Source organism: Lepidochelys kempii, chromosome 1, assembly GCF_965140265.1.
Source record: "Lepidochelys kempii isolate rLepKem1 chromosome 1, rLepKem1.hap2, whole genome shotgun sequence".
Classification (NCBI taxonomy): Eukaryota; Metazoa; Chordata; order Testudines; family Cheloniidae; genus Lepidochelys; species Lepidochelys kempii.
Window position 1 is genome coordinate 241,221,446 of NC_133256.1, and position 27,946 is coordinate 241,249,391.

Below are 27,946 nucleotides of genomic sequence, written 5' to 3' on the forward strand. Positions count from 1 at the left end.
AAAAGTTCACAGAACAAAGAAAAGGAGCATAAACAAGAAGGCTAGCAATTACTGGCAGATGATATAGGTAAGTATACAATACATGTCTGGTTCTTGAAGCTAACCTCACCTTGGTATCTGTTCTATAAGACTGACCCTCACAACTTGAGAAGAGAGAAAGAAGGAGAAAGAAGAGAAGCTGCTACATCAAAGCTTGATTTAATGACCTCTTCAGATGGTTAATTACTTCGTGCCTTTGGTGCTGCAGCTAACAGACAGCTGGCATGGATCCAAAAAGTCATTCTCCACTCTACATCTTTTCACAGGTTAGGATACTTTTCAAGCAAATTCATGTCAAATTTAAGAACAGTTCATTTAAGTTTACAAATCCCTCTTTAAAGAACTTTTTTTCCTCTTTGTTTACTTCATACCCTACTTTCCTCTGCATACTTATCACTTCTAATAAATGTGTAATGAGGAGTCAAACAGACCCACTAAGACCCAACACAAGCACTGAAACAACTGGATTGCAATTATGGTATCTCCCACTTCAAAGTGAAATTAGAATTTAAAGCACTGCATTTCTGTCCCAAGAGGATCTCATTCTTGGATTTTAAAACCAAATTCTCAGTGTTTTATCAGCACAGCCACAATCCTTCTATCCCACCAAAAGAAATGACTAGTGTCTTCTTCAAGGTCCCATCAGTCAGAGCCGTCAGTTTTGGGATACTGAGAATCATTTCTTCCTCAGAAGGATCTAAATAGCCTTTTGAGTACTCCAAACCACCACTAACAAAAGAAGTGAGATTTCAAAACTGGGAATTGCATTCTGATCTGACAAGTTCAGGATTTTGGGGGGCACCAATCTAGATGTCCTTGAGTATTGCCACAGTACTTCATCAGTGACTTTCATAGCATTTGCTTAAAATACATGCAAACTGGGAATGAGTTAAATACCTAGAAAGAAAGAAATTAGATTAAAAAAAAATAGTCAGACAAGGTTCAATCATAAGACTTGAGAACTGCCATACCAGGTCAGATCAATGATCTATCTAAATCTAGTGCAGTGTCCATCTCTGACAGTGGTCAAGAAGCTTCCAGAAGCACACCAGAAGCTTTAGAGGAAGGTAAAACATGAGGGGAAGAGGTGGGGTGCTTCTTTCAAACCACAGGAAGTTAATGGATGGCTTATGTCCTGAAACATGATGATTTGAATTTGAATGTTTAAACTATGGTATCGAATGCTGAATCTTACTAAGTTCTCTGCCTCACCAATAATTTTTGGCAGTGAACTTCTCAGGTTGATTGTGCAATGCGTGAACAAAAATATTCTCTGTTTCAGATTTTTTAATCTTTAAACTTCTTTTTTTTGTACCATGAGAACATTTACTAGACTGGGGGCTGGAGGGCGGGGAGGGTGTTTTTCTAATTTGTCCAGAGGCAGCTAAGACTTCAAATTCGTTGTCTGACAAGAAAATATAGTTGTCCCAAATTTCTGAGCTAAGGCTATTCTCTCAAATAAATTAAAATAATATGTTGCAGCTTTAAATATCTAAACTCATCTCTCTGCATTCTTCTTGATTGGAAAATTGTACCCAGATTTCTCCTTTTTGTTTTCTTGTTTTTAGTATATTACTAACCTTATCAGTAGGGCTGCCAAGCGATTAAAAAAATTAACTGTGATTAATCGCACTGTTAAGGAATAATAGAATACCATTTATTTAAATATTTGTGGATATTTCCTACATTTTCAAATATACTGATTTCAATTACCACACAGAATACAAAATGTACAGCGCTCAGTTTATATTATTATTTTTATTACAAATATTTGCACACTAAAAAACAAACAGTATTTTTCAATTCACCTAATACAAATAATGCAGTGCAATCTCTTTATCATGGAAGTTGAACTTACAAATGTAGAATTATGTACAAAAAAATAACTGCACTCAAAAATAAAACAAGGTAAAATTTTACAGCCTGCATGTCCACTCAGTCCTACTTCTTGTTCAGCCAATCGCTAAGACAAACAAGTTTGTTTACATTTACAGGACATAATGCTGCCTGCTTCTTATTTACGTCACCTGAAAGGGAGAACAGGAATCTACATGGAACTTTTGTAGCTGTCATTGCAAGGAATTTACGTGCCAGTTGTGCTAAACATTCGTATGACCCTTCATGCTTCATCCACCATTCCAGAGGACATGCGTCCATGCCGATGACGATCAAAAGCAGTGTGGAGTGACGCATATTCATTTTCATCATCTAAGTCAGATGCCACCAGCAGAAGGTTGATTTTCTTTTTTGGTGGTTTGGGTTCTGTAGTTTCCACATCCGAGTGTTCCTCTTTTAAGACTTTTGAAAGCATGCTCCACACCTCGTCCCTCTCAGATTTTGGAAGGCAGTTCAGATGCTTAAATCTTGGATCGAGTGCTAAAGCTATCTTGAGAAATCTCACACTGGTACGTTCTTTGCCTTTTCTTAAATCTGAAGTGAAACTGTTCTTAAAACAAACAACATGTGCTGGGTCATCATCCGAGACTGCTATAACATGAACTGTATGGGAGAATATGGGTAAAACAGAGTAGGAGACATACAATTCTCCCCCAAGGAGTGCCATCACAAATGTAATTAACGCATTTTTTTAAACAAGCATCATAGGCATGGAAGCATGTCCTCTGGAATGGTGGATGAAGCATGAAGGGTCATACGAATGTTTAGCACAACTGGCACGTAAATTCCTTGCAATGACAGCTACAAAAGTGCCATGTAGATGTCTGTTCTCCCTTTCAGGTGACGTAAATAAGAAGCAGGCAGCATTATGTCCTGTAAATGTAAACAAACTTGTTTGTCTTAGCGATTGGCTGAACAAGAAGTAGGACTGAGTGGGCTTGTAGGCTCTAAAGTTTTACATTGTTTTGCTTTTTTGAGTGCAATTATATAACAAAAAAATCTACATTTGTAAATTGCACTTTCATGATAAAGATATTGCATTATAATACTTGCATGAAGTGAATTGAAAAACGCTTTATCATTTTACAGAGCAAATATTTTAATAAAAATCATAATATATAGTGAGCAGTGTGCACTTTGTATTCTAATATTTGAAAATGTAGAAAAGCATCCAAAATATTTAATAAATTTCAATTGGTATTCATTCTACTGTTTATCAGTGTGATAAATCGTGATTAATTTTTTTTAAGTTAATCGTGTGAGTTAACTGTGATTAATCAACAACCCTACTTATAAGTTCAGGTTTGTCCTACTTTGTAGAAATTAAATTGCCAGATACTGAGAATCAGCATTGAGACCATTGCAATAATTTATTTTATATGCTAGTACAAATTATAATACTTAAAATTATAATTTTCATTAATATCCATTTGGCTTGAAATCCAAATCTAGTCACACTGAATAGCACTAGATTAGTTCTCCATTAGTGCTGCCTACTGATGCTAGTGAGTGCTAATTGTGACTGTGTCTTTGAATGTTATGTTCCTGGCACCCATTAAAGCCAGTAGGAAATGGCATGATGGAGCTAGAAAGTAGTTTCACTTGGGACATGCACCCATATCTGAGTCAAACTCTGGAATCCTAATGTGTGTGTATGGACTTGTTTTGTCTTAGCTTAATGTAGAAAAACCACATTCCACCACTACAGCACCACAAAATAACGAGGAACAATATTTCTACCAAGATCAATATATCCTGAAAGGAGGTGATCTGGTGAATAAACAAGCGTGTGTACTGTTAAAAATGCACGTGCACTGCCATTTCATGAGAGTTTGGTGTTAGTTAAATGTTATTTTAGAGAATCAATAACACAGGAGACACTCCTTTCCTGCTCAGTCAGTACCTGTGTAAAGTGTCTAGCAGATTTTCAATTTGTACAATGTAGTAATGAGGCTATTTTTTCCTCTGTGTTTTTATTTTAAATCTGGATGGGATAGGGGCATTTGCAAATATGACACGTATAGGAGACAGAATGGATAAAATTCCTTAAGACAATCTGATTTCACATTAGCTCAGTCTATCTGACCCTCAGGTCCTTGATAAATGTATGACTGTACCTCACTAGTGCCTCTGCAAACACTATACTGGTGAGGAGGCTTCATGTGTGATGCAAAGAAACACATAAATCCCAGGATGCAGAGCTTTGCCACATTATTATTTGTCTTTGACATATTATTTGTCTTTTTCTTGGCCTTTCCCAGTTTGAGAAGCTAGGTAAAGTCAGAATCACCACATAGTGGATATTACCCCTATTTTGTGGAAGCCATATTAACAGGGAAGAGTGAACTCTGGAACTGGAAAAGGAAGCTCAGCCCTTTTGTTCATCATTCTGCATGAAGCAGGTGAGACTAGGGTGCTCAGATGATGATCAAGGACGAGCATTATAAAATTTATGCTATTTCATTTTTAAAAGTGTGAAGTGAAAAGAAACACTAACCTGTGAATTGAGCTTGTTCACTTGGAGAAACGCAAAGAATAGAAAATGAGTACTTGTGGCACCTTAGAGACTAACAAATTTGAGTATAAGCTTTTGTGAGCTACAGCTCACTTCATCACTTTCATAAGAGAAAGCTTTTGCTCAAATAAATTTGTTAGTCTCTAAGGTGCCACAAGTACTCCTTTTCTTTTTGCGAATACAGACTAACACGGCTGCTACTCTGAAACAAAGAATAGAGTTCCAATGTTTGTTATTGCCAGGGAAATATCCTAGATTCCACATCAACTTTGGTCCTGTGTACACAGGAATGGCAGTGCTCTTTTCCTACATTGCCTTTAATGTCACTCACCATTCAGAGGATGAATACTGCCCTACAAATAAGTAAATGCTAAAATAATTCAACTCAGATATGCACAGAGCATGGCACTTCACCCCACCACCCGAGTTTTCCAATACGAACTCATTATGGCACAGACAGCGCTAAGAAGAGGCCAAGGGCAGGAAAGTTTTAGCTCACCAAAGGAGTACTAAAGATAAAAGAGGAGTTAGGCAAGCAAAAAAAAGAGCCCAGGTATGGGATAGATGAAGGATATCAAGAAGGCAGAGAATGAAAGCACAGAGGATTTGGGCCTGAATACAAAGGGAACACTAATAACAAATTAAACTTTCATCTACATTTTCATTTAGAATCAGTCAAGCAGGAACCAGTACAATTTTAACATAGATTCTAAATGAGGCTCAGATTCAAACACTCAATTACATTTTCTAAGTCAATGATTTATTACAAAGATAAGAAAAGTACTGCAACATAAAACTGTATTAAACCACAGGGGAGAGCCTGAGGGAGGAGGGGAACTTTACTAATCCCATTGTAAGGCATACACAGCCAGCTGCTATTGTCCTGTTTCATGCGCTAGACATAAAAAAATACAAGGGGGAAGGGAGGAGATACACAGATAGGTACACTGTAAATACTGAACTCTAGAATACACATTCTGTGTTAACTATCAGCTATCACTAAAACTGTGGGGTCACTTCAGAGCACAGTGTCAGGAAACGGAAAGAAAACTCTACAACCAACTTCACTAGTAGCCTCTGCTTGGAACGAATTTGGGAACATATATACGTTACATTATTTCTGTAGTTTGAGAAATTTATTTTCCATTTTACACTAAGCACTGTAGCACCCAAATCATCACTGCAGTGTCTACTGAAAATTAGTTGCAAAGTAAATAGTTAGAAACTGAGTACCTAGAAAATAAGAGGGGAAAATAATTTTTTTCCAAAGCTAATGTTAAAAGAATTATATAATACATAGGTTGAGAAATGAATGTCTGTCCATCTAGGTACAGTGCTTAGATTATCCACAATTACAAAGTTTGTTTTTAAAGTAATAAAATACACAGAGCATAATCAGCAACACCACAAACGTAGGTGAACGAATTTAAGAATATAGATTAGATATTTAGCATCCATGCATTCGGATTACATTACTCATGAAAAAAGTTATAGAGAGTTGGTGGCGAAAAGCAAAATATCAATGAGTGAAGACTGTCCCTCAATAATTGAGAATTTAGGATAGGTTGTCCATTTAGAGAAAAAAAACAATCCATCAGGAAAGTATCTGAGCTACTTTCCTGACCGCGCTTCTCATCGGTACTCCAGCTCATTCCTCCTGATATTGCTGATGTCCGGTGACGTGTTCTATGTAGATGTCCCTCGATCACCTGATGGCATCCGACACCATGAGTTGCCACATCAGCTGAGTGTAGCGTTGACCGACTTCACATTCTTTCAGCACTCGCTCATTACCGGGGTCCCATGCGCCCAGGGCTCCGACTATCAGCGTGAGTTTGGACCTTGTAGCCCCTAGCCCTCAGGATATCGGCCAGAGGGGTGTATTTCACCAGCTTTCAAGATCAGGCATCGTGGAAAGCGGGGGTCCTGTTTTCGAAGGGCACAGTGATGTTCACCATGATGATCATCTTCTGGTCCTCGTTGGTGATGACAACGTCTGGTCGCAGTTGGCTGCTGGTTCCAGAGATGGCAGCGTTCACGGCTATCTTCCCCACAGGTGGTGGGATGGCTCTGACCAGTCAGTCAATCTTGGATGGCATTGTGCCACAGCTGCCAGGCTCTGGAATGGGGGTTGCAGCTACACAAGATGTGGGGTAGTGTCTAGTTGACATAGCCACACTTCCTGCATCGCTTGTCCCGATTCCCATGGTGGACGGCTCTGTTCAGTGGGAAGCAGTTGAGCCGGGCCCAGTGCATGAACCTCCAGCCGGCAAATCAGGTGAAACTGCCCCCAAGGAGGAAGTGGTTGTTGGTGGCCCACTTGCATGTTACCTCAAAGGCCTTGCCCTGGTCTGACTTCTGTCTCAGGTTTTCCACGAATTGGCAGCAGATGGCATCTTCAGGGTCCTCTCCAGCTTGGTTCTGGCTCTCCGAGTGATGATGGTGCGCTCCATGTTCTTCACCTGTGGCACCAGGACTCCCATCTCCTGGTGTTCCTCGCACTACTACTACTAAAACAGCCATAAATCGTCGTTTCCCCTACAGAACAAAAATATGTGAATATATACAACTTATTACTTCTGTAGCACTTTTCACATGAGAACCGCAAGGCACTTTTCCAACTTTAGGCCTCAACACATCCTGGGAGATAGGTAAGTACACTAAATGTGTATTACAGGTTGTTAGAGTAACTTTTTCAAGTTAACATAAGGAGTAGTGGCAAAGCTGAGTGAGAGCAGAACTCAGATCCAAGTCACAGACACTCTGATAATTACTAAATGACAGTCCCTCCCCATGATAACAAACAGGATATAAGTGTTGTATTTGTACAGTTCCATAATTTCAGTGTCTCCGAGCATAACAAGTGGGACCTCACTCCACCTTGCCTGTTTGTGCAAAACATGCAGGTCACATTGGCCGTCATGACCCTGATGCGATCAGTGTGCGATCAGTGGGAGAAAAGTGTCGGCAGGCACTGCAGACCACTCATAGCTCTAGAAGGTTGATATGTAAGGTAGATTCAGTTAAGGACCATCTTCCTTGCACCATTTGAGTGTGAAGGTGCGCTCCACAACTGATGAAGCGGGCATCGGTGGTTAGAATCATGGTAGGTGACAGTTTCAGGAAAGGAATGCCGATACAGATGATGTTGGGCTGTCTCAATCAGAGTATTGAGTCTTTTACTCTCATTGGCTTGGATATGCATTTGTGCAGGCTATGCCTGCGAGGGACGTATACTGTATGCTGCTACACTTGAAGGCATCGTATGTGTAGTCGTGTGCTTTACCATGAACGTGGCTGCTGCCATGTGGCTGAGTAGCTGGGAGATATGTTCTGATGGAGATCTGGGGGCAGGCTTGTACCTTGGATACAAGGTCGACAATAGCCCAAAATCTGTGATAGAAGGAAGGCTTTGGCTTATATGGCATCTAACTGTGCCCTGATGAACTCCTGGTGTTGCACTGGCGTTAAAGTAGATTTCTCCAAGTTCACACAAAGGCCTAGCTCCATGAAGAGGTTCATTGTCACCTGGAAGGTGTGAAGAGCATTAGTTTCAGACAGGACTTTGAGGAGACAGTTGTCTAAGTAGAAAAAGTTTGCAGGGATAGGCAACGACTACCACAGGACCTTCAAGAACACACAAGGGGCCACTGACAGTCCAAAAGGCAGTGCGTTGTACTATAGCGATCAGTGCCCATGGTGAACCGGAGAAAACATCTGTGGTCAGGGGGTATAGTAATAAGGAAATCAACATCTTGGAGGTTGAGGGCCGAGAACCAATCCTCTTGTTCCAGTGCTGGGATAATGGTGGAGAGGGTAACCATTTTGAAGGGTTGCAGTTTGATGAACTTGTTGAGGTTTCAAAGGTCCAGGATCAGCCACCACCTGCCTGATTTCTTCTGGATCAGAAAATAAAGGGAGTAGAAACCCTGTCCTCTGTGTTGGGAAGGGACCAGTTCTGTGGCTCACAGTTGCAGAATGGGTTCGTGAGAAGGGTCCCTGAAGAGGGACAGGAAGGGAGGGTGGTGGGGTAGAATGGACAGGAAAGGGATGGAGTATCCTTCCCTGATGATCTTGAGGACCCACCTGTCTCAGGTATTAGCCTCCATGACGGAAGGAAGGGGGCTAAACGTTTGCCAAACTGGTGGGATGTCAAAGATGGTTGGTATGACTGGAGCATGGGGAGGCTTCTCCAGGCCTCGACCACACCTTCAAAATTGTTGCTTGGCTTGAGGTGCATTGAAGGGGCTGGAGGCCCCTTGAGGAGCACTGTCTGCATATGGCAGGCGGCTTTTGTCATCAGCTCTCAGTATCATAGGGCCACTGTGGGGTGTACTGCAGTGGTTGGGATCGCAGGGGAAGATACTTCCTGGTCGTCTTTTCGACACTGGTGTGTAAATGCCAAGAGAGCGTAGAGTAGCTAGGGAGTTATCCGTGTGCTCCGCGAAAAATTTGGGACCTTCCAAGGGTAGATCCTCTACTGTAGTTTGTACCTTTTTAGGAAGGCCCGAGAGGTGGAGTCATGAAGCCCGCCTTATAACAACGGCAGTTGTGATGGAACGAGCAGTCATGTCCAAAGTCCCAAAAGGCTTCCAGAGATGTATAGGCTTTCGTCAGGTAGGTCGTGGCAGAGTTTTTGTATTTTTGAGTAGCTGACAATTATATTTAGCCATTAGCTGTAGTTGGAAATGCAGAACTGAAGAGTCGCGGACTAATAAACTTTGCATCTGAAAGCTCAAGTTGTTTCCAGTCTCTATCATGGTGGGTATTGATGAGATTGATATTGATGTCCTTTTTCCTGCACAGCATTGACAACTAAGGAATTTGGGGTAGGGTGAGTAAAAAGAAATTCCAAGTCCTTTGCAGGAACATAATATTTTTTTCCACCTGCTTGTAAGTTGGTGGAATGGACACGGGGGTCTGCCAGAGTATTTTTGCAGGATCAAGTAGGGCCTTGTTGATAGAGGGGGCTATTTTAGAAGAGGACAACGTATGCAGGATGTTGAGCTGCTTACGTTGTTAGTCCTTCACCCCCTCTAAAGGGACCTGAAAAGGGCCTGCAATCCTACAAAATAACTCCTGAAGGTGTTTAGTCATCAGCTGCAGTACGAGATGTAGGCATGATAGCCTCATCAGGAAGGAAGAGTAAAAGTGGAGTGGCGGTGGAATGTTCTCCTGCTCTTCTTCCTCCTCTGGTACGGGCAGAGGCTCAGCTTGCGGTGGACGAGACGTTGATGAAGAAGGCAAAAAAAATGGTTACCTACCTTTCAAAACTGTAGTTCTGTGAGATGTGTTGCTCGTGTCCATTCCATGCTAGGGTGTGTGCGTGCCCATGTGCACAGTTGCCAGAGATTTTTCCCCTTAAGTTCAGTATCTGTAGGACCAGCCCTAGCACCCCCTGGATGCCCCACATTTATAAGGGGCATCGCCAGCCCCACACCCTCTCAGTTCCTACTTGCCATCAACTCCAACAGAAGAGTAGGAGGATGGGTCATGGACTGGACATGAGCAACACATCTAGAATAGTTATGAGAGATAGGTAACCGTTTTTTCTTCTTTGAATGCTTGGTCATTTGGAATCTATGCTAAGTGACTCACAAGCAGTACCTTGGAGGAGTGCTCGAAGTTCATGGATAAGCTAACACTGCCCCCCCAAAACTAGCATTGCCTCAGACACAGTGGGACATGAACGTATGGATAGATGACCATGTCGTGGCCCTACAGATGTGTGTCCCAGCTCAGGGCCCCTAGGATAGCGGTAAACCACTAGAACTAGCGGTTCCTTCCCCTGGGCTACTTCCCTCTCCTGCCCTTCAGCTTGTGGGGCTTCCTGCCCTCCTTCTGCATAAACCAGGTGTCCCTTTACCTAGAGTCTTGGTCTTCTTAGCCCACCGCAGCACTTCTCTAAACTCTCCTCTGCTTCCCTCCAAACTGCTCTCTGCTCCAACACCAATCCACTCTGCTTCAACTCCTCCTCTTGTCTGATTGAAGCGGGTGGGGGGGTCGGTTTATCATGTGACTGGCTTCAGGTGCTTTAATTGGCTTCAGGTGCTTTAATTAATTTATAGCAAACTTTCTTCCCTCTACAGGGAATAAGGCTCCCTTCTAACACTCTCCTGCTGCCATCTGGCATCTATGCCATCTATGCACTCTCAGAGATCATAATAATGAACAAGATAATGATGTTGACTAGAAATGTCACCAGCTCAATGATACATGTACAAAAGCACAGGTTTGTCATGTTATTATACTTTACAGTCTCACAGTAATAGCCATGTGTCTGTAGCCTCAGAGGTGGTTCTTTCAAACTGCTTCAATTATTGGTATTGAAAATTTTCTGTTCCTTCCTGATCCTATCTACCTTCCAAGACTGAAGTAGCAAGGAGGATGATAATGAGTGAATGCTAGTGATACTCAGCTCGTCCTCTCCACATCATTCTCTCCTTCTGTGGACCCTAACCAACATAATGCATAAGCTTTTCTGCTAGATTTATTTTCATTGAAAAAGAAAACACAAGGCTCCTCCGAAGGTATTGACTGTTCTGTTAAACTAATTTTCTGCCAGTGAAACAGAGGGAGAGAGAGCTGTGCATCACTTTTCCAGGCTCCATATTCAGTACATTTTATAATATCTCCTTACATTGCATTAAATAAAGGTGCTGTCTCAAAAACATTGTAATTGTAAGAACTCCAAAGTGGAGTGATTCTAGTACCTGAAATGTGAGCTAGACGAGATTTGCCTAAAAAGATTCAAGACATTACGTTTTGTTGCATATCAACTTAAGTGGTGATGCCAATGGACTTTCATACTTATTTAAATTCTGCATTATTAATAGCCCTCTTAAAAGTGGTGAATTAAAATTAATCTTCTCTTTTTGATTTTATCATTAGCCAGCTAGTAAACATCACTATCCCTCTTTCTTCCATCTTTTGAATGACTGGAAGGCATAGTTCCTTGTTTACCTCTTTTATATACCAGCCTCAGCAGTGATCTTAGCAGTGCACAAAATGCACTACACATTTATCTATGCCAACCAGTCCAGGCAGGAATCCAACAACTTCAGAAGGAGTGCTTTAGATAGCTTTTGTTGCAAAGAGAGTAGGTAGAGCATAGTAAAGATTTTTGTGAATCCCCCAAAAAACTATTTCTTTAGTTATCTGAACAGATGATCAAATACCTAGAATAATTATTTAGAATCATAGGATTTTGTCCAACAGTTTTAAAACAGATCAAATTTTGGGCCACAGATACTTGACAGTATCATTCTCTAACAGCATAATTTACCCCAAAACATCTTGGCTATGACAATTTTACCGCTAGAGATGATATTTCTTAATTTTAACAGACAGCATATCACTTTGCCTAAAGGATTATTTAGATAAACAGTGCCTAGCCCAATAGGATCCTGGTCCATAACCAGGTTTCCTCTGTGCTACAGTATTGCTACTGCTACTACTTATAATAATAATCAGATTCTTTCAACTTTAAGACCCTTAGTTTCCAGGTATTATTTCCAAATTTAAATATTGCCTAGTCATCATTTTTTCTGTGCAAGCTAAGAAGTTCTCTATAATGAAAATGTCCGGTGGGAGGGAGAAGCATTTAATAAAAGTTGAACAAACAAATGCTTGTACAACACCTAGTTCAACCAAGTTCATCCAACATGTCACCAATTCCACTTCACTGCCACCAGAAGCGGACAGATGCTGCTGATGACACACCTAATATCCACAGAAGCAAATCTAGAAACACTGCACAATGGGAAAACTTGTTCTTCTGCCAGTTTCCTTTCAGAGGATCTTATTGTGTTCCATATCGAGATAACATGGGTAGATCTCAAACAAGATTCCAGCATCACACCAGCCAAGACAACATGAAATATTAACAGTTTTACTGGCAACAGCCATTGTATCAGGAGGAGATGTTTAAAACTAGAGTAGAGCCATAAGGCCTTTGATTCATAGTGTATCCAACTAGAAGATACAGATTAAAGCCTACTCCGTCAGGATTGCCAGTCGTAAATGCTAGTGAGGGGGTGGGGGTAGCGGGGCTAGATCAAGCCAGCAAAGAAAAATGAATAGACCGCAGATAGAAACAAAACAGACTAAAGTCTGTACACATTTTCTGTAACTGACAATTCAAACTTTCATTAAAAGATATGACAGACAATCCTTGGGAACAGCAGAATTCTGACTTGTATAAATGAAGACAGAAAATGAATTTCACTTCAGAAGAAATGCTAAAAAATCTGCTACATGTAATAAATAGTACAGGAAATAAAGATATTCACGTTAGAGGGCCAAGTCCATTAGCTTAAAGATTGAAGCCATCCTCATAAACCTCTGTCAAGGCGGATTCCCCACTCTGGCACTTTGAGTCCCGAAGGTGGGGGTCCGCAGGGATTTTAAAAATTAATACTGGCCACTTCAGGCTTGATTTAAACTCCCAAGGTTACAGCTTGGATGGGTAGATGCTGCCACCACCCAAGTGCAAAAACTCCTTGAAAACCCAGGAAGGCGCACTTGGGAATTCCATGCTGTGGGATACCCTCAAGCTTTCACCCACGCTCTGGGGAAGAGCTGAGAAAGAAAATAATGGAAATCAGCTGTTGCCACCAGCTAATTAAACATATGCATAAACCTCTTAGGGACACAAAAATCCAACCCTGTTCTTAAAAAAGGTAAATTTTTTTAAAAACAAAAAGAAAGAAAATACCCCTGGAACTTAGGCTTTTTCCTAGGTTTTAAAAAAACAATTACAAGGATTAAGCATCATGATAGCTTCTTGAGGTCCAGCTTAAAGGTTACAAGCAAAACAAAAGCACCTGGGGTTAGCACAGTGGAGTCCACAAGCCATAAAGAAATAAAAGAGATAAACCTAATCACGTCTTCCTAGACATTTCATGACCTACTTACATATCTGGGCTTTTAAATTAGTAGTTTCTAGGTATGATCTGATGATTTTCATACCTGGCCCAAAGCTTTTTACAGCATAGTTCCAGCCCTGTCTCTGTTCTCCTGGAGAACACCAGACAGATAGACAAAGGGCAAGTTTTTTCCTAATTTTAAAAAGTTCTAGCCCCCCCATTGGCTCTTTTGGTCAGGTGCTTATCTCTTCCTTTTACCTGTGGACTTTTTAACCCTTTACAGGTAAAGCAAGTAGAGAACAGCAACTAAGAGGAATTTTATAGCTAACTGGCTGGCTGGCTGTCCATAAAAGGGAGCTGTCCCCCCTCCCCTTCATTTATCACAACCTCTATATATGGTCTAGCAACATTTTAAATAATTATTATATATCCAAGCTTCTTGGTCAAAAAGTATGACAGGGAGCTCAACCAGTATTGAGTATGATGCACTACGGCTCATTTAAACACATGGTTCAAAGCCACTCCTGGTATAACTTCACTGAAATCAGACTTGTTTACATCCCCAAAAAGTAATAAGTTTTCAGTAAAAAGCCAAGTCCATAGTAAAAGATATGTGGCCTAAATGTTAGAACAGGGGACTGGGAGTTAGGATTCCTGGATTCTATTAATAAATAGTACTGATTTAGTATGTGACCTTGGTCAAATTGCTTAATCTCCACATGAATTTCCCCTTTTGTACAAGGTTAGCTCTTACTGAACTCAATATTGTCTTGAGCCCTCAAAGTTCATAGCTTAAGCAAATAAAAATCTGTTGGCCAGGTGAGAGAAACTGGCTGAGCTGGCACATAATCATTTTCTTGAACTACTAAAGTCTCCCCCCCACCACCCCAATTAAGGCAATGGGTGGGGAAGGATGAGTTTTCAGGACGACATGTCCACCACACAAATACTTCAGTCATTACAAACAGTAAGGTAGAAGCACAAGCAACATATAGGATCACTGAAAGGTTAACACTGGTGTTTGCTCTGTTTTGCTTTTGGGCTGTTTTTTAATTTCCCTTCAAAACTTTGACTAAGCTCACAAGTTTATCATGAACAATCTTCCCATAACATCAACAAATTCACCCACTAACCTCAAAAACGTAAATAAAGGAACAAAGGGACTTTTGGCAGCCTTGGATATTTTATACCAGGAATGAGGCTATATCAGAGGACACAGAACCTTGTACATCTGCAAACTTACCTTCTTCTGAAGAACGTTGACCTTGCGTTCTTTCACATCCAGCATGTCCTTGAGGTCATGTATCTCTCCTGCTTGAGTCCCTTTCTCCTCTGCTATCTCCTGGATCTGCTTTGTCTTCTTATTCAGCATTGTCTCTTTTTCCTCCAGACGTAATCGTAGTGCATCCACCTGAGTTTACACATGTAGAAGCAAGACTGGGTTAGATAGGAAAGAAAAGAGTTATTAGACAAGGAATACACAACTTCCACAATAAAATGAGTGGTGGCAAACCCAGACAGATTCTGGAAACTTCATTAAGACTGTGAAATCCAACAGCCTCAGCAAAGATGGTTACTATTCAAGAACGATTTATCAAACTAAGAATACTTGGAGACCTGATGCCTATATAAACATCAATATTTAATAGGGCCGTCAAGCGATTAAAAAATTAATGACCATTAATCATAATTAACTGCATTGTTAAACAATAATAGGATACCATTTACTTGAATATTTTTGGATGTTTTCTACATTTTCAAATATATTGATTTCAATTACAATAGAATACAAAGTGTACAGTGCTCAATTTATATTTATTTCCGATTACAAAAACATTTGCACTGTAAAAAATTATTTTTCAATTCACCTATTACAAGTACTGTAGTACAATCTCTATCATGAAAGTTGAACTTACAAATGTAGAATTATGTACAAAAAATAACTGCATTCAAAAATAAAACACTGTAAAACTTTGGAGCCGACAAGTCCACTCAGTCCTACTTCAGCCAAACAAGTTTGGTTACTGTCATAACCATACAGCTAAGGGTAGCCTAGAATTCCTCCTTACCTGTAAGGGGTTAAGAACCTCAAATAACCTGGTTGGCACCTGACCAAAAGGACCAATGGGGAAAGAAGATACTTTCAAATCTTTTGTGGGGCAGGGGAGGGGGCGGGCTTTGTTGGTGTGTTCTCTGGGGAAAGCAGAGACGCATCAGGTGAAAAAACGTCTTCTCCTATAAACCATCCTGTACAAGTCTCTGATATTACAAAAAGAGTAAGTAAATAAGGCAAGGTGCGTTAGATTACCTTTTGTTTTCAACTTGTGAATTTTCCCTTTGTTAGAGGGAGGTTTATCCCTGTTTTGTTGTAACTTTGAAACTAAGGCTTGAGGAGGTTCCTCTGTGTTTTGTGCATCTTTTGTTACCCTGTAAAGTTATCTTCCAACCTGATTTTACAGAGGGGATTTTTACCTTTTCTTTTTTTAAAAATAAAATTCTTCTTTTAAGAACTGAATGATTTTTTTCCCCAGTGTCCAAAGATCCAGGGATTTGGGTCTGTGTTCACTTTGTAACCAACTGGTTAGGATATTATTCTCAAGCCTCCCCAGGAAAGGAGGTGTAAGAGCTTGGGGGGATAATTTGGAGGAACAGGAACTCCAAGTGGTCCTTTCCCTGATTCTTTGTCTAAATCACTTGGTGGTGGCAGCATACTGTTGAAGGACAAGGTAGAATTTGTGCCTTGGGAAAGTTTTTAACCTAAGCTGGTAAAAATAAGCTTAGGGGGTCTTGCATGCAGGTCCCCACATCTGTACCCCCGGGTTCAGAGTGGGGAAGGAACCCTGACAATTACAATTTGCAGGAGATAATGCTGCCTGCTTCTTGTTTACAGCGTCACCTGAAAGTGAGAACAGGCATTTGCATGGCATTGCAAGATAGTTGCATCCCAGATGCACTAAAGATTCATATGTCCCTTCATGCTTCAACCACCCTTCCAGAGGACGTGCATCCATGCTGATGATGGGTTCTGCTCGATAACAATCCAAAACAGAGTGGACCCATGCAGGTTCATTTTGATCATCTGAGTCAGATGCCACCAGCAGAAAGCTGACTTTCTTTTTTTGGTGGTTTGGGTTCTGTAGTTTCCGCATCAGGGTGTTGCTCTTTTAAGACTTCTGAAAGCATGCTCCACACCTCATCCCTCTCAAATTTTGGATGGCACTTCAGATTCTTAAACCTTGGGTCAAATGCTGTAGCTATCTTTAGAAATCTCTCATTAGTATCTTTTGTGTTTTGTCAAATCTGCAGTGAAAATGTTCTTAAAACGAACATGTGCTGGGTCATCATCCGAGACTGCTATAACATGAAATATATGGCAGAATGCGGGTAAAATAGAACAGGAGACATACAGTTCTCCCCCAAGGAGAACAGCCACAAATTTAATTAACGCATTATTTTTTTAACGAGCATCATCAGCACGGAAGCATGTCCTCTGGAACGGTGGCGGAAGCATGAAGGGGCATATGAATGCTTAGCATATCTAGCATGTAAATACCTTGTAACGCCAGTTAAAAAAGTGCCATGCAAATGCCTGTTCTTACTTTCAGGTGATATTGTAAATAAGAAGCAAGGCAGCATTATCTCCCATAAATGTGAACAAACTTGTTTGTCTTAGTGATTGGCTGAACAAGAAGTAGGACTGAGTAGGCTTGTAGGCTCTAAAGTTTTACATTGTTTTGTTTTTGAGTGCAGTTACATAACAAAAAAAAAAAAATCTACATTTGTAAGTTACATTGCCATGATAAAGACATTGCACTACAGTACTTGTATTAGGTGAACTGAAAAATACTATTCTTTTATCATTTTTACTGTGCAAATATTTGTAATAAAAATAATAATACCAAGTGCGCAGTGTACAATTTGTATTCTGTGTAGTAATAGAAATCAATATATTTGAAAAAGCAGAAAAACATCAAAAAAATTTAATAAATTTCAATTGGTATTCTATTGTTAAAAAGTGTGATGAATCGCGATTAAAAAAATTAATCACGATCAATTTTTTTGAGTTAATTGCATGAGTTAAATGTGATTAAATCGACAGCCTTAATATTTAAACATCAAAACATAACCCACAGATTTTAACCCCACATGGCATTGGTTATTGGCTTTTATATGTATATCCTGAAATATTCACTGAAAATACCTGATCTGTACCTCTGAAGGTCATAAAACCGTAGCTTAAGCAATATTTTGTTCAAGGTAAGGAAAAATAAATGACTGAAAATTAAAATTTTTGAAGTTCTAGAAAATTTGAATATACCAGAATATCTTCTGCTTGCCTAAAAATAAATTTAAAAACCCAGTTCTTACAAAACCAAAAAGTTTAAAAAAAATATGAACGGCAGAAGACAGGATTTTCCATTGTAGATCAGGACATTTGTTTTTCACTGGTCACTGATGGTGGCCATTACCCAATACTTCAGAACAGCAGCAACAATTTTAAGCCTCCAGTGAGATACACCATTGTGCAATGCAATACTGTACAAGGGGATGATTCTGCCCTAAAATATGAGATTTGACACAATTTCCGGTACGTGACTCTCCTCAGTAAATCCACAGGTTGATTGTGTAATAAGTAATATATACATTTCTCTTCTACCACATCTTTTAGACATATCCCTTTTACATTTACCAGACATTCATCTGACATCATAATCTTACATTAATATTTCAGAATGTTCTACTGTGTAGATGCCATTATTGTTGTTTTCTTCTGGGTAGTGGAGGGTCTCACAATTTTAAGAAAAGTTTCCCCCATTTGAAATATTCTCAAAATACAGAGATACAAATGGTAAATAACAGTACTAAATGGGCTGCTGCATGTTCAATCATCTGTAGTTACACTACACTGTATTAGTTGAGCCTGGAGATAATATAAGCATGGATCTCTCACTACTGCACGTCAATATGTGAAAAGAGGGGAAACAATCTTATGGTTATCTGAAGATTTCCAAAAGTGTTTCTGGTTTAAACAGCAGCTGAAGTGTCAAAGATGGGCAGCATGTAGCACCTTAATACAAGAGGGTCTTTCTGCAGGACATATCTTTATGCTGAAGGTGAAGGGGAAAAAGGACCACATTCCAGAACTTTGTGGGCCATCATTTGGCCATATAAGCACACTTTCACCTCCCATGGTGTCACCCAAAGGAAAATAAGTTATGGAACTTCCATGGCATCCACAAAGAACTGTAAACTGACAAGACTCTGTTTTTTCCTCTATTTCTCTTCTCCACCTATTAAACTAGACAGAGCACACAAGGCAAACAAAAAAAAGGGGGGGGGGGCAGGAGAAGGAATTAGACTTTTGAATATAAATTCAATCTGTAGAAAAAGGCCACCATAGAGCAAAAGAACACTCTCAAAGACCATTGTGGAATATGAAATCCGACAACACAGGCTGCTCAAGATACCAAAAGAAACCCACTGACCCTTATCCGCTTGGCATTCAGGCAGAGTTCAAACCAGCCAGCTTGGCTGCTAATCCTATTTGACAGTATCAGATTTGGTTCCCATTAGCTGAATCCATTACAGGGCATCAGTCACGGTGAGTAAGTAGGGTGCTTATTGAATCCCTTGCCCCTTCTGCACAGCTCAGGCTGACAGAGATGTGAAGTAAAAAGAAAACGTGGACAAACTCCAAATGGGGAAAGAAATTAAATAAACAGAAAGTTAGATGCTTTAGGCTTTGTGTATCTCAGTCCAATTTCCTTAATTTCTTTCTCCTAACTGGAAACACTCGTCAAAGCCACAGCATCTATAGTATAACTCTCAAAGAAAACCCTTCACTGTTTTGTCTGATCTCTACTATATGGAACAGTGAGCCCTCCCCTGTTGGGAAAAAGCAACCCAGGTCTTTGAGTCAGCACTGCAGCCCTGGCTGTCTACTTCCTGAGTCGTCCTGCTCACTTCCACATCATTAAAACCACATTCCTAATTTCTTATCCATTAAGTAAGACTATTAGGGACACAAAATATATTGTGAATGAATACCAGTGTGATGCGTACCATACAAATACCATAGATAAAGTAGGTTTCAGAGTAGCAGCCATGTTAGTCTGTATCCGCAAAAAGAAAAAGAGTACTTGTGGCAACTGAGAGACTAACAAATTTATTTGAGCATAAGCTTTCGTGAGCTACAGCAGTGAGCCCTCCCAAACCCTCAGGAAGTCCCAGGGTCCCCACAAACTGAGTCCCCCAACCCCCCCCAGTAAGCTGTAGCTCACAAAAGATTATGCTCAAATGAATTTGTTAGTCTCTAGGGTGCCACAAGTACTACTTTTCTTTTTATAAAGTAGTTATTTTTCCAAGTGGCTGAAGATTGTTTCTGAATCTCACAAGCCACAGTTTTTGCTACTTTTACTAGCTCCTAGTGTTCAGCCTGCATAAACAGATCAAATACGTTGTGTTTCAGAATCTTCTAATCCTCAGGTTAACAGCCTTCATTCACAAGCAATGCCACATGCCCCCTCAAATGGTTGGTATATATCAAATGAGACACCCCACTTAGTACTTCACTTCAGTGGATTTGTGTAAGTGAAGGTTCCGCCTCAGAAGACCTTCCATCTTCTGACTGATTGACCCCTTTGAACTCTATATTGGCTTATGGTTTGGAGTAAATTGAACTCCTTGGTTTATTTTGTGTGAGGTCCCTGCTTAGAGAACCACAGAAAACACTTTCAGGAAAAATCCTCAAAGGCTCGCAGGACACACAGTCATCACCCTACCACTGTTCTTGGCAAAATGATCCACTTGTTTATTCACACCAGCTCAGTTTATGGATGGCATCCACCCAGACTGCCAAGAATTGAGGTCTGTGGCAGCCAGGTGATGCCAACTTCAACAAAGTCAGTGCAAGGCTTCTTCTGCACACACAGAAATGGCTGTGAAAGCTACCACCTGGGTTCTGCCACCCCTAGCCTGATTTCTGCACCTTATGCAGTATTACCTTAACGTAAGGTTAACCTGTTTATTTGCATATTAACAGACAGTCATGTCTTTAATTAAATACGAGTGCAGAGGTCCCCCAAGTGTGGGGCATACCCCTCTAGAGGGGTGTAGAGGGGCACAGGCCAACCCCCACTGGGGCAAGGAGGGCCACCCAGACCCTCCTTACCCCCAGTTCTACTCTGGTCCCACCCTCAGCCACATCCCTGGCCCAGTCCCCAACCTCAGCATGGCTCTGCTCCCAGCCCCACATCAGCCCTCAGCCTCGACCACTGGCCCTATTCCCAGCCCGGAGAAAAGGCTGGGGGCAAGGCTGGGAGCAGAGCCACAGTTAGCCGCAGGCCTGGCTGCCAGTCCCCACTGCAGCCTAGCTACAGCTCTGCTCCTGCCCCCAGCCTCGGCCCCTGGCTGCGGCACCATTCCCGGCCACAGAACCACCCCAAGCTTCAGCCCCAGCTTCAGCCCCCTTATTCCTGTCCACATCCCTCCCCTCCGGAGCTGCAGTACCACTCCTGGTCCCAGCTTTTCTTTTTTTTTTTTTTTTTTTGGGGGGGGGGGGGGCAGCGCAGACAAGGTAAGTGGGGGAACAACCCTCAAAAGTTTGGGGACTGTTGCACTAATGGTATGGCATGCAAAGTACTAATGGAGAAATAGGGTGGTTGCTGGTTCTTATATAATTATGTGCTTTCCAACCTTTCTGCATTAATCATCTAGCTTCCAAGGGCACAGGAGTATCCCGGATAGGTCAGTTGCCAGTATTCACTTTCAAACTTCACATAGTCTCTTTCCCAGAAAGGCGCATAGCCAATACAACAGACTCCAAAATCCTCTCTTCAACAGGGTATCACCAACTTTTCCCAGACATTTGCACACACACAATTAGTCTGTTGAAGATTCATGCCTATCTTGTTATAAGTTTGTTTGTTCAATACAAACACCTGTGTTTTGGGGAAATTTTATACAGTGGCAGGATGCAGTGTTGTATATCTCACTACCTAGTATGGATAGTCATAGACAAAACAAGAACGAACTCTGATTCTGAAATTTCTTGTAGAAGAAGCTGGAACTAGAATACCCATAACTCCACCAATGCTTGTACGCCTGTGCATACGGTGTCTTCTGCTGGGAAAGAATATAAATGGAAAAAATGCAAGAGATGACATAACATTTATATGACTGTGAGGGGGAGTTTTGGTAAACTATATTTTCTGAGACTCTGTAGGTAGGTTAAAGGCTTGATCATGAGACTATTACCTGGTTATAAATTTTGGGGAAACTGATAAAAGTTTTCAAATGCATCAAAGTGACTTAAGAACATAAGTTACATTTTCAAAAGTGACATAGGCACTTCAGAGTCTAAGGCTATGTCTACACTGCGCACCTTACAACTGCGCGGCTGTGCCGCTGTAACTGCACCGTTGTAAGGTAAGCAGTGTAGCTGCACTTTGTCACCAGGAGAGAGATCTCCCAGCGACAAATTAAAATTACTTCCAACGAGGGGCAGTAGCTTCATTGGCAGGAGCGCAGCTCCCGCTGACAAAGCGCTATCTGCACCGGCGCTTTTCCTCGTTAAAATTTGTGTCTCTCAGAGGAAGTGTGCTTTTTTACATCCCTGAGCGACAAAAGTTTTAACAACGAAAGTGCCAGTGTAGACAAAGCCTAAGTGTCATTGAAGGTTAATGGGACTTAGCCCCCTAAATATTTAAGCACTATTGAAAATTTTATGCAATGTTAACTTTGTTGTATAGTAATGAGAAGTATCTCTTTGTGAAACTGGTACTTTGTAATCACATTTAAGAAACTATCTACAAGGTCTACACTAGAAATTAAGCCATATTTGATATGTGATATTAAATGACTCTCCCCTACCTGCCCTCACTTCCCCAAACCACGGTTGAATATAAGTTAGTGAGTCACTTGTGCAGATAACGCCAAACCCCTGATCAACACTCAATGCAGGAAGTGTGAACAGCTCCTAACAGTTTCTAACCAAACCCTATGACCTATCTATAATAGCAAAATTCTAAATTATCTTTCTTTACTGGTACAACTCCACTGGTGACAATGAAAAAGTTCTAGTGTACACAAGGCACCAACACTTACCATTGTAATGTCTAATGCTGCTTCAACAGAATTTGTTGCCACCAGTGGACCTATTAAAGTGCTGAATTACATGTCCAGCTTTTGTTCATGTAGATGCACCCTAACTGGTTCTAACAAGGGCTAACTATTCATTTTTCATTGCGTGTTGAACACAGTTTGGTCTTGTCTATGCCAGCAGTCAGAGTTCAAAGATGTTTGAGGGGTGTGTGAAGGGAAAAAGCAAGCTGTATTTGGCTTCTAGAGTCAAACACAATACTTCTATTCTGCTGTAGAAAAGGCCTGCTGAAGCATGAAACTGCTAAATGAAACTATATTTGAAAACTGTTATCAAAGCAATGTCTGGTTACTCTGTTTTAGCATCTTTCAAATAAATCATAATTAAACATACTTTTTGCTAGAGGTGCGATAAACTATTTCCCCGGCCAACATAGACCGAACTATGTTTGTCAACGAATTATGAACAGAACTGTAACGAGCAAGACTTGCTGCTTTATCGAAGATAAGCAATACTTATGAAACAATCATGCTGTACAGATAGGCTTGGCAGAATTCAATTTTTTTTTAATAATTTTATTGGATAATATCTATTTTATTTTAAACCTTTTTTTAGTTATTTAAATTTTCACAGTGGTAGGATATTATGGACGGGGTGTCAGGCAATAATTACTGAATGACAGTAGATATTGCGATTCAAAAAGCTAAAGCTTTACAACCATTAAAACATAATTTGTCAACATCACATGTCAAAATGTACAAACATCTTAAATCCAGCTCTTAAGCAGCATTCTTTTTACTTTGCCTATCTGTGAATTTCCTATTATTGACCAGGGTGGATAAAAATCAATGATTTAAAAAAATGCATTTTATTGATTTAAATCAGATTTTTTTGATAAAATGCTTTTTGAGGAAAAAACTTATCTAAAGATTTTAATTAAGAAACATTATAGCTCAAAGATATCTCATCATGGAATAGGGATTATAAATTCTAATGCTATAGTATGAGACAATATATTCATGGAATGTTTAAGAAACGATTTGTAAATGAGTTCCAATAGTTCATGGATTAGGGACCCTATCTTTTGGGGTTCCACAGGCTTCTGTATAGATTATTTAGGTTAATCTTTCTATCTACCCAATGGGACTCAGTGCTCAGCCTAGAAGATACCATCAAAGATGCTTAGCTTTGCAGTTCTCAAACTGTGGATTTGTGTCTCCAGAGTTAACATGATTGTTAACAGCAAAAATGTAGACGGAAGGAAGGAAGAGAAACGAAAGACAGAAAGACCTCAACCCTATTGTCCCTCTGCAAATTTGTGTACGCTGAGTCAATCCCTTACCTCTCTCTAAAAGAGCAAAGTTTCAAAAAGTTCAATGAATAGAAGTTTGTTGGGGACGGAACAGATCTGGACAAGGAGAAGAAGTCTGGAGAGAAATGTGAGAAGGTAGGGACAGGCAGTAGAAACAAAAGTGAAAACTGTTTGAGCAGCATATTCCAGAAGTCTTGGGGTCTTTCTGGGTGTAGCCTTCATTGATTTGAGATCTACCATACCATTCTCTCACTAGAAGGGAAAACCTATAATGGAAGCAGGCTGTAAAAGAGACCCAGTTTGGGAGTATTTTACTGAAGTTCCTCTACCTGTGGCTAAGACAGGCATGAGTGTAAAATGCAAACAGCGCAACAAAGAAATGCAAGGCCTGGTTGCCCAAATCAAACAACACCATGAGAAGTGCTCCTTCTCAGGAGAAAGCTGCGTTGAAGATGATGAAAGCAACATGTCTGAACATGCAAGATCTTCAGGTTGGTAAACTTTTTTATTTCAAAAAGAAAAGGAGTACTTGTGGCACCTTAGAGACTAACCAATTTATTAGAGCATAAGCTTTATGCTCTAATAAATTGGTTAGTCTCTAAGGTGCCACAAGTACTCCTTTTCTTTTTGCGAATACAGACTAACACGGCTGTTACTCTGAAACCTTTTTTATTTCAGACTTCTTTCTTAAGGACTACCTGTCTTCTTTCTGGACTACTCTTGAATTCTCATGTTCGAGCAAAAAATATAGTTGTTACTCTATGGTACTATCATTTTAGATGCAGTTGTGATAAAAAATAAACAGCTGAAATTATTTAAATCAAATCCACCCTGTTATTCACTGAAATATTTTTTCATCTGTGTGAACGTGTACAATGAAATTGATATTTACTGACAGTTACAGATAAACAAATTCTTCCAAACCTATATACAGATTACTACCTAGGGCTCGTAACCCGCCCCCACCATAGTTTGAAACAGATTCCAATATGCACAGAAACTGTGTTTTGGTGTAACAGTGTATTAACATAGTTTCAAAACACTGTTACAAGCCCCAACATGGACAAGACTTTAAAGACTCATATTTTCATTTAACACATTCAGTGTAAACAATACACTTCTTAGGGGCTGTATTAGTTTCTTTGCTGAATATGAATCTCCTCACTTGCCCTTTGGAATAGGTTCAGGTCACAGAATCATGCCAACTTGGATAGAATATACAAGTAATGCACAATATTTCAACATATTGAATTAACTTCCCTTTGAAGTTGAATACCTTGCAGCCCTGATCCAAACAAAAGGGCTCAGTAGGATAAAAGAACAACCTTATATTGATGGAACCTTTTAACTAAAGTAAATATTGATTTTTTCTTTATTTACAAAGATATTGTAAATTCATAGCACCATTTATAAAGGCTCATTTACAAATTGAGAAGTTAACCATAGTAGCCTCTCCACCCACTTGCCCTCAAGGTAAACTCCTCCAAAATAGGACACTGTAACTCTTAGTTCTAATAAGGCAGGTGCCAAGTTTAATCTCTCGGCCATCAAGCCTGAATCCTGCATCACCTCTGCACTCTGTTCTTATGGAAGAATAAAAGGCAGAGGCTCAGGGAGAAAGCCATTTCCACAAAAATGTTCATCTAAAAGTACCTTTAAACTACTTCTCCCTATGAAAGTTGGTTTTAATGGATCACCGGTTGCAGAGTGTGCCTTGCTAACATTTTATTTCTTCCACAGTTCCTTCTAGTTTCCTACAGCTACCAAGTTATATTTCCTGATTGGCCACTGCAGTATTACCAGTTGGAGGCCAAAAGTATTTTACTCCCCAGCTACTAAAGGGTCACGAAATTCTCTCTCATTTCCTTTTGACCCATCATCTGCACTGGACATTCACTACCTCAAACTAAAAGCATAGCAGCCAAAGTTAACCAAAACTACTCCTAAAATGCTATCCAAATGATTGGCTTTTAAGATCAACAAAAGGTTCTGTTAAAGCCCACTCCACAGGATGTGACAGTAACTCTAACACAGGAAACCCCTCATAGGTCAATATTTTTAATCAACCTATGTTCGCTCTACTCTATACTTTTATGCACAATAAAGCAAGCAAGCTTTCAGAAATGTAATAGAGTGTGTTCCAATAATGACCTAGATATTTTTTTAATACTGAAGAGTGTCAGACCTGGTAACTCTCCTCTAACCTTCCTCACATTACCAATTTCTCTTTTGGTGAATTCAGTGGTGGTGAAAGTTGCTGGGTTCATTGTCATGAGACTAAAGTCCTCTTTTTATCTAGAGAACAAGTATATCTCAGGTGATCACCTGTTCATGACTACTGAATCCTCGGCGACTCTGTGAAGAATGTCTACAAATGTGCAAATTAGCGACAAATGTGGTTGTTGGAAAGGGAACAACTGTCCCTAGAAGTATGGAAGAAGACGGTTTATAGAAACACTAATGGGTAATTCTTTGATTTTCACTTCAATGTCCTTCTTACATGGATACTGGGAAACAACCTGAGAATCATCATCATCTCTTTATGTAGGCCAAACAGCTATCAGATTGTAACAACTTCCACTCAAGAACACCTTGGAGTGGGTTTGAACTAGCGGCCTAGAGACAAAAGTTTTTATATAGCATCCTCAAATCCTAATGTTGCTAAAGTTTCTGGCACCACAGAGCTGAATCTATAATCTCTCTGAATCTCCTGAGAAAAGGAAGGTGCTCACTGCTTAGAGAAACAGCCAAATCTGTTCTTGCATTGCACACTGATGTTATATGAGACAGTGCCTTGGAGAATACTAGTACAAGAAAGTTATTTCCAAGCATTAAATGATTAATATTACAGGTGAGATAATTTAATGTTATCATTCCCCAAATCAAAAGACAAAAGCTTTAATATTACTGCTGTTACAAGCCCCAACTAAATTAAGACACAAATATTCTCCCTAATCAGCGTGGATAAAAATAATTTAGAAAATTATTTAAAAAATATTATTTCTTAAATTTAAATTAAATACGTTTTATTTTTAAAATACATCTGTTTAATATTAAATTTGAAATTATGACAACATATGTTAAGGCCTAGACTTACTGTAAATTTATTTAGATCAATTTAGAAAAAATATGCTGCATAAAGGAGCCCTCCTCAAGTTTTAATGAGTTCAGGGTTCTGCTTTTTTATTTTTATACCGAATCAACGGAAAACATCTTTAATTTGAGGTCAACTCAAGCTTTATAAATGACACAAAGTCATGTACTGCATTAAGTAAGAATCTATATTATTTTCATTCTTTACTACACAACGCATGTTGATATTCACATTTTTCCAAATATAAGTACTTCAAGGTTTTTTTGCTTAAAAAAAAAAAGGCTTTTGCCTTTATTACTGTTGGTTTCAGTTTAGCTAGCAGAGATAATATTTTCTTTGTTTGGACTAGTTCATTCAAAACTGAGAAAGCAATTGGGAGTTGAAAAAGTAGAAGAGTTTATTTTCCTCTTCCAATCTGTGAATAAAAAACAGGTGGGAGAGGATGAGAACTATTAATTCTAAAAGCTTGAAGGACATGGGACCAATTTTTAAAAAGTTTAGCACTGTTTAGCACTTAACTCCTATTGATTTCAATGGGAGTAAGACAGCTAACCTAATTCACCACTTTTGAAAATCCCACTAAGCATCTATCTGCATTTTTAGACAACTAAATATCTTTGAAAATCTGGCCCAGGGTTACGAGACACAACGGTCAATTCCCTAACAATAGTTAATAGTTCCTTCTTTTAATATATTAGTTGCTTTTTGAATGCAAACTATGTTTTTATAGCATGTTTTGTTTTCCTTACGCATTCAGCACATTTAAAGTCATTTTATTTAAATTAAAACAAATTGAAAATGCTAGCTTTGTGCATTGTTAGCTGAGATCCAATTTCTATCCAAATGCAGCCTGACAGAAATCCCAAGTAAAAAATCATCATCTAGTAAATAAGAAATGAGTCATTCAACATTTTCTAACACAATACAAATGTAAAAATTAAGAATCTGAAAAAAAATTACATTGAGCTACATAATTGCTTAAATAAATATGTATACATATAGTGTATCACCGAGGATAGCAAAAAAAAGTACCAAATTTAGTGTAAAGACTATATTTAGTTGCATATTGGCAGCATTTAATGGTTATACCAACCAATGAGAATTAATTTTTTTTCTGGTAGGG

At 39.7% G+C, this 27,946-nt stretch overlaps 1 protein-coding gene across 18 annotated transcripts in view; it reads right to left on the bottom strand.

The window, feature by feature from the left end:
* ERC1 (ELKS/RAB6-interacting/CAST family member 1) overlaps window positions 1–27,946 on the bottom strand; it is a 546,952-nt gene that overhangs the window by 359,429 nt on the left and 159,577 nt on the right. For all 18 annotated transcript variants that reach the window (XR_012155892.1, XR_012155894.1, XM_073320595.1 and 15 more), the window contains one exon: window positions 14,561–14,728. Coding sequence is in view for 16 of the 18 variants with exons in the window: in XM_073320595.1 (XP_073176696.1) it covers window positions 14,561–14,728 (168 nt within the window). In the remaining 2 variants the exon portion in view is untranslated. The remainder of the gene's footprint in view (window positions 1–14,560; window positions 14,729–27,946) is intronic.